The sequence below is a fragment of the Manacus candei genome, unplaced genomic scaffold, assembly GCF_025592945.1.
Source record: "Manacus candei isolate 608988 ecotype Guabito, Panama unplaced genomic scaffold, ASM2559294v1 h1tg000092l, whole genome shotgun sequence".
Lineage (NCBI taxonomy): Eukaryota > Metazoa > Chordata > Aves > Passeriformes > Pipridae > Manacus > Manacus candei.
This window is the reverse complement of record NW_026138140.1, coordinates 587,467-595,183: the sequence shown is the minus strand read 5'-3', so window position 1 is coordinate 595,183 and position 7,717 is coordinate 587,467. Positions and strand designations below refer to the sequence as shown.

General features: G+C 37.6%; 1 protein-coding gene across 1 annotated transcript in view; it reads right to left on the bottom strand.

Annotated features, from left to right (window-relative positions):
• Positions 1 to 1,288: 1,288 nt before the first annotated feature.
• NAA15 (N-alpha-acetyltransferase 15, NatA auxiliary subunit) overlaps positions 1,289 to 7,717 on the bottom strand; it is a 37,931-nt gene continuing 31,502 nt past the window's right edge. Inside the window, exons 16-20 of the mRNA XM_051768039.1 lie at positions 7,358 to 7,466; positions 6,899 to 6,997; positions 6,034 to 6,177; positions 5,508 to 5,605; positions 1,289 to 2,792 (exon numbers count right to left, since the gene is read on the bottom strand). Of these exons, the coding sequence (XP_051623999.1) occupies positions 2,592 to 2,792; positions 5,508 to 5,605; positions 6,034 to 6,177; positions 6,899 to 6,997; positions 7,358 to 7,466 (651 nt within the window). The 3' untranslated portion in view covers positions 1,289 to 2,591. The remainder of the gene's footprint in view (positions 2,793 to 5,507; positions 5,606 to 6,033; positions 6,178 to 6,898; positions 6,998 to 7,357; positions 7,467 to 7,717) is intronic.

Below are 7,717 nucleotides of genomic sequence, written 5' to 3'. Positions count from 1 at the left end.
AGGAATAAACAATTCCTTTGCCAATTAAAGAACCTTTGTCTTTAGGTGAACTCTTGGCTTAGTTTCCTTTCCTGGGATTGCAGTCTTCTGGAAGGGGATGAGGAACCTCTTTAATCCAAAAGCATCATCTCTGAAGCACTAATAGATGGCTTCAAGCAAGGTTATGAAGTAGTATCCTTGGGGAAAATCACGACAGATGGGTAGACGGAGGCTTTTGGAAGGCCCACTGAAATATCCTTTCCCACATTTGCATAATGACAGATAACAAGTAACTTCTTGATTCTAGTTCATCCATTTCAACGCAAAAACAGGCAGTGAAAAAGTAAAAGAAATAATCCCATTTATAGGCAGCACCCAAAAAAACAGTATTTGGAAAAACAGAATTTGCTCGATGCAATTCACAATCTGTTAAGAGTGAACACTCATCTGCCTCCAGCTAAGCATCAGAAGCCAAGGAAACGGCAGCAATACTCAGAGGCAAGGCCAAAAGCTCGTAGCTTGTGTAGGCAAGACTGAACCATCTTCAGTAGTTGCAGAAGACATGCAGTCCAAGTATCTCAGGCTGCAGAAATGACTGAGATTAAGACATACATACCAGACTCAAGTAAAGGCTCTGTAGGTATTCTAGTCCCTAAAAGCCCAGCAGGTTAAATATACAAATACAGCAACACAAGTTACATTTCCGACAGAAACTACACTGCAAACATACACAAGGATAGTCTAACCATGAAAAGAAAGTGGAGCTGAATATACAACAAAAATCTGTTCTTCTGACAGTTAAAAAACTACAAATCCCAATAAGTCTTCCAGGATTTCTTAACTGTACATGTCAATATCGCTGAATCCCATGATGTGGAAGAGGAAGGCTGTGTATCCACACGACAGATACTCTGTAACTCAACTTCTGCAGCAAAGAAGGCACTCACTTTGTAAGCTGTAGTTTATTTCTGCTCTGTTTTATATGATGAACCTACAAAAGAAAACATTTGAGCACTTATCTATATTATTAACACAGTAGACTCGTAGATTGAAGCTTGACTTGGAAAACAAAATTCAACCTAACACTGGTGGAACTTAAAAGCCAAGTAACAAAGCATTCTGTGTTATAGGACTTCCCAGACATTCAGTATTTACATATAATGCATTTGCATTTTATACTTGATGATCACCCATCAGGAGTGACATTGTTAGCATGACTGGACAGCACAGTAAGCCAACCCTGAGCTGCACTCTAGCAAACCCATTCATTTTCAAAGTACAACATAGATTGGTTTAAATATTCACACAATTGTTTTTCAAAACGTTTTATTGCATTATATTTGGTACCTTATGTTCGACAAAGGAAATTACATTTGTAACTGCAGGAATAAGAAGCTGGTCTGTTATTGAAAAAAAATTTTGGGCCCCTTAAAAGTTACAAAGTCTTGGGCTTGCCTGAAACAACTGAGCAAGAAATATATTCTTAAGAAATGTAGGGCTTCAAGTATTACAAACCTGTGACACTGTGGAAAAGTTCCAGAGGTATCTAAACTGCAGCACTTTTTTATTTTTTTTTTTTCTGCATAACATGAACAAGGCCTGCTGAGGTTTTAATCTATTAGTCTCTTGATCAGTCAAAATGGTAGTCAGGAGTTTTCCTCTTTGCAACTTCAAGCCATAGTATGTTCTCATTTTGTTTTCACTCTATGTGAAAAATGCATGCGATCTTTCTAATTAGTTGGTGCCACATCACAGTGCATAATTTTTATTTGGTTCTTGCATTACAGTTTTAAAAAGTTTGGCCAACCCACGCTGATAAGTTCACCTCAAGAACAGCAACGTCGATTCTCCCCTCCCCACCTCCCCCCCACCCCAGCCAAGTTTAATCCCAAGAGAGACCGTTTTAACTGGTTCCTTCAGTTAAAAACTGTGGTGCAAGAACACCAAACCGATCGTGTACAGTGAATTTCAGAGACACAACAAGCTTATTGAACACACTATGTTTCTTAATTCTGCTTGATATCCTGTATGTCCAAGCACCCCCAACATAGCACGTATGTTGCAGGTTTCTCTGTATATTCTGATTCGCGTTGCATACTTCCTATGGACACAATCATCCCCCGTATCAAAATCAGTCAGATGCTAAAGCCCCATCAACTCTTTGTGCTCAGTGAAAGAATCCAGTGCTAAAACAGCAGTTTTGCTGTCTGAGATAACAGTAATCTCACAAGACAAATTTAAAGTTAATATTTCTGCCACACACCTGCTCTGAGGGACACATACCCCTTCAGGTCTCATATAAATTAGTTTAAAAACATGGGTGGGTAGGTAGGTAGGGAGAAGGGTTGTTGTTTTTTTTTTTCCTTTTTCAATTTTAGCAGCTTTTAATTTTTAAGAAACCGAACAACCTATAACCAGTAATATGTTAGATATTTTATATATATATTTGTCAGCAGGATAAAAAAAAAAAAGTAAAACTATTTGAAGGCAACCAGGTTGGTTTTTTTTTTTCCTTCTGTTCTTTTGTGTAAGTTAGAACAATTCAGCAGGTGCGTGACAAAAATATTATACACCAGATATGGTCCAACGTCATTTTTTTCCAATAAAGTTGTTCATATTTCATTGGCCAGTTCTTCAGGTTCTGCAGAGCTGTCTCCATTAACTGTGATCTTCATATCCTCTTCATATCCAGGGGGCATGAAAGCCAAAGCATAAGGGAAAAGCTTATGACAATTTGCTCTGTAAGTTTCAGATGCTTCTTTACAGTCTCCAAGGCTACCGTCACATAAAGCTTCTAATACCTCCATACAAGTCTAATTAAAGAGAAAAATAAAGAAGGGTTATGGTTTTTTCAAACATTCAGCTGAACACTCACAAACCAGAAATACAATACTACGAAGAAAACAAACTCCAAGTATTTTTTACAGGTTTCAAACAGCAGTTTTGCTGTGTGAGATAAGAGCAAACTCACAAGACAAGTTTAAAGTAGTATTTCTGCCACACTCCTCTGAGGGCTACACGCCCCTATTCAACATCAAATGCCATTTTAATTAGACACAGCATGAAATACAGGGTAGTCTGATTTAAAGAATGCGATTTAAAAAGAGATGTGAAAACCAGTTAGAAATCTTGACTGGAAAATGAAAACACTCATTTGTCACCTGTTCCTTTTTTTCCTAAAAAATTTTTTTTCTTACTAGTTGGCAACCAAGAACCCCACCAGTTGGGGGATACACTGACTGTTTTAACAATACATAATGTACCTTTAGTGTTTGCAAATAAAACAATGAATACAGAACATACACTATAATTTCCTAGTAATGACTTCTGTGAAGTGTGGAATATAAATAAGATGTGAAAACAGCATTAGCTGAATAACCATAATTATAGATGTGAAAACATTTCTGGTAGGGAAAACCCCCCACATTTTTACACTTAAAGTCATGTGAGTTGCTGAAGTGTACCTGTAACTAGTGAATCAAATCAAAGTACTCTGATATTACCACATCCTTCAGATATATGCAGTTCCCTATCCATTTTTATTCGTGATTTAGAAGAGAAAAAGGAGATTTCCTGTGGGTTTTTTTTTTTCCAACCTGCACTGCAAACATCAGAAACCAACCTACTGAGCCTCACTAAAGCCTGTCAGCATTTAACATCTGCCTGTGCTGTGTGTGCAAGCATTAGCATAATAAGTCAGTCTTTTCCCACTCCTATGACATTTGGTATAGCTTTCATTTCTTCTGTGTATTGAGATTAACTGCTCTGTCCTCCTGCTGTGGGGTTATGAAGTTCTCTTCAACAGCCCCTTTTGCTCACATTTGCTCTTTGCTGGTCTTTACTAAAATGAAATGTAATAAATTTGATCTCACTGCACACAAAAATGCCTTTCAGCAAATGCCCTGATTCTCAATTTTTAGGGCACTTCCAATTTCCCTTCTAAAAGTTTAGCAGAACTCCATCTCTTACTTTATGTTGGCACCCAGAATTCACCATTTTCAGTTTTATCACAATGCAGCATACAGCATGTTTATACACTCTGAGTTGCTAAATGCTTCCTCTAGTCCTACCAAGTTAACACCTCCACAATGACCAGGCATTTTTTATTACATTTTAATCTCTCCCCAGTCCAATTCCGAGAACCCCACTCCCAGGCAAAAAACAGCAAAAAGAAGGCTGTTAACGCTAAATTAATTTTTGTTTTCTAAATCTATTGATAACCTGGTTTAAGCTCTTTGAGATCACTCAAACAGTAAAGAAAAAAATGCTATTCCAAAAAACAACACCCAAACAAGACAAGTTTATGAAAACTGCTAAATACGTATTTAGGATTTAAAACACACAAGTTTGTGTCCCATACCAATCAGCTAGCACAGAGAAAGGATCTGAATCTTTAACATCCTAAACAAGTTTATAAATCTCAGCAATTTGCTTTTTATTGTCTCTTTTTCCCCTTTCTGTCTGGTCCAAAAACTCCACTATGAACTTAAAATCCTTCACAAAAAAATTGAAGTTCTATTGAACCCAGTCTATTTCCAAAGAGACATTTTTTGGAAAATATCGATTTTTGCTCACGGAAGAACAATTTTATAGTAAAGTTCACCAATTTTACTTGCAATACATCTAAAAAATTCCTGAGTGCAGAAACAAAGAGGACAATAAAGAAATAAGTTTGCACAGCCTGCCAAAGAATCTCTCTAATAAAATGTGCTGGACACTCTTACATGATACAAAGAAAACAGTTTGTCTGGGATACAGAAATAGTTTAGAAAAAGCTCAAAAAAAACCTTAGAGGACATTTTATTCCTTCTCTGTTTTGCCAGGTAAGTATGTGGTCAAAGGAAGAAAAAAGACCACGTTTATTAATTTTTATAAGAAGCATATGAAAATACAAAGAAAAATTACCTTTCTAAAACACTGTAAATTGCAAGTCACAACTGACAGTCTTCCCAGATGAACGTGGGGCAGTGGTACAGGGAGATTATTCCATGACCACCAGAATGGAGCAAAGATTCGAAATTTGGGAAGCTTTTCGTTAAACTACACACTAAGGCTAAAATGTGCATATGCAACTTTTACTAAACCTCAGGTAATTCCCACAGCTTGCAGAAAGTTGACTATGGAAAGCCCTCCCAGAGTCTGGGCCACTCATAAGTCAATCTTTTTCTTGTGAGCAGTCACCTGTGTGACAGCCAAAGCTCAGACAGACTACTGTCTTTTCTTACAGGAGAGCTTAGCATCTTTTGCCATGTGAATTCTCTTGTGTTTAGTAAGTTTTCCCACTACCTGTGGCAATAACATGGTTTCTGCTGTTGCTATTTTCGTATTATCACAAAACTAAATTAATTTAGAAGTGTGAAAAGGATGTTAACCATTTAAGTTCAGATGAACCTGACACCCCTCTCTCTCACAACTCAACCTCCTTACCATAAGGCACAGTAACCATGTCAGCTTCCTCTTACCTCCAAAATTTGCATAAAGCTCCCACAGATACACCAGAAATTGTTTACAATTTATTAATATGTTACCTGAAGATTTCTGTTAATAAGGGATTCATCCAGGGTCATTGCCAGCTCCACTGCCCTTTTCTGACTGGAAGGATCTAAATAGTACATCATTTTGGCAGCTACAGGAGGAAAAATAAGACTCATCACCAAGTCAATGACCAAAAGTGTCTTATATACAAACATAAAGTAGATCTAATAGGACTAAGAGGGGGACTGAACTCTCCAGCAGGAGTTCAGAATGGAACCACTTGGAGCACAAAGCTTGACACCTACTCGGGTAGACAAAGCACTAAAACATTCAGCAGACATCAGAAATTACAACAGATAGGGCAGAGAGGTCCAAACATTTGTACTACAGCAGCACAAAGATAAAATTAAAGAAAACCAGAGACAACTTGGCAATCATGTCAGAAGAACTGAAATGGAGAACAGAAAAGCACTCCTGAGGGAAAGACTGTAACATCACCTGGGCTGACACCGAGATACCACTGCCAGGTAAACACAGAAAATACAGAGGTAGGGCAGAACAAGGATAAAGGCAAAGTACCTGATAACCTATGTGGCAGTGAGTCATAATTCTTTTTAAGAAAAGCTTCATTGAAGTTCTTTGGATTAGTTGCTCCAAAAAGCCGATTCATTTCTTGGTTTAACACTGTTCTAACAGCATCAGGCAGATCCTTACTTTCAGATACTGCTCAATTGGAAAAAAGAAGTTAACTGAGGTGGGCACAAGTAATCACAGTAAAATATACTTTATGTATTTAATATTTTTCATGTTTACATTATTAACATAATTGGAAAGGATCTTGAAGGAAGATGCACGAAATTTGAAAAGGTAAATAACTGGATCTGGTTGGAAAAAGTTAAACTATGACAGTTTTCTGATGCTTAGAAAAAGCCAAAGCTTTTTTACACTCATACAGTCCCACCCTTACTAATTAAAATCTATGAGGCTCAAAGACTGTTGTCATACAAGCCTGTTCTGTATCTAGTTTGTAGCCCCCATCAGAATGGGTGACCTCTGGGGCAAGGGAAGGGGCAGAATCCATCCAACCTTTTACCAAAAAGGACAGAATTCAAAGCCTTCTCCTTGCATGCTGACACAGGCTGCCAGCAGAAAAGCAAGGTTCCTCACTGTACAGTTCCCCTTCTTCACTCCCTCCCTCTTTCAGGCTTCACCATACTACTCACAGTCCTGAAAAGACTAACTAATACTGGAATAACTCCTAAATCCAGCTGCAGTCATAACAAACATGCTTAGTTTCAGCATGAACCAGTTGTTTAAAGGGCTTTCTAATATGTGTATTAAATATTTTGAATTATTGCCTGTAAACTAAAAATCAGTGATTGTATGCTGGCTCAGCATCACCTGGAAGTGTGTACAGATGAAGTCCTACCAAACAGACACATACCACTGCTGAAGAGATGAATCATACACTCGTGAAGCCAAGGATGACTAGAATCAATAGCAAAGGCTCTCTTCACAGATTGAAGCATCAGAAGGAACTTCTCTGGAAAAAAAAAAAAGTGTTGGGAAATTTCAAAAACCTGTGGTGGGAACACTACATTGTGTTGCAGGAGTATTTAGAGTTTGAAACTGGAACGATCAGAAGAAATTACAGCTGAGTGTACTTGCAACAGCTGTTTTTTCTAACATGCATGTATTTAATCAGCCAATTAAGTGGATAATCATCAAATGTTCACACTTTGGTTTGTCACAGACTGCTTGTGGCTGGGGTGTCAGTCCAATGAATAGTTCTGTGTCTCAAGAGAGACTGGCTCCTCACATCCAATGAATAATTTCTGCTTAAGTTCTAATGTACAGCTTTACGAATCACCAATTTCTTGCTCTCATTAGTTTTCTCACCTACCTTTTCGAAAATAAATCTCGAAGGCAAAAAGATGCGTCTCTATTTTGTTCTTCACTAAGTTCTTCAGGGGTGTTAAAAATTTAATGGCTTCTTCCAAAGGCGCTTCAACCTACGGATTCAAGGAAGTGACACACAACCAGGTCAAAGTTTAAACCTACTCTATAGCAACAAAAATTAGCTATTCTTGAGACAGAGAGTTACTCTCCTAAGGCAGTGCATAAGATGCTTAGAACCTCTTCTGTTACAAATTCTGCATATTTCACTCAATATTAGTGTCTAAACATAGAATAAAAAGTCTAAAAATTTGCTTTGTGATGGTTACAAATCACATTTTCCTATAGAGATAAAAGTCTTTGCCTT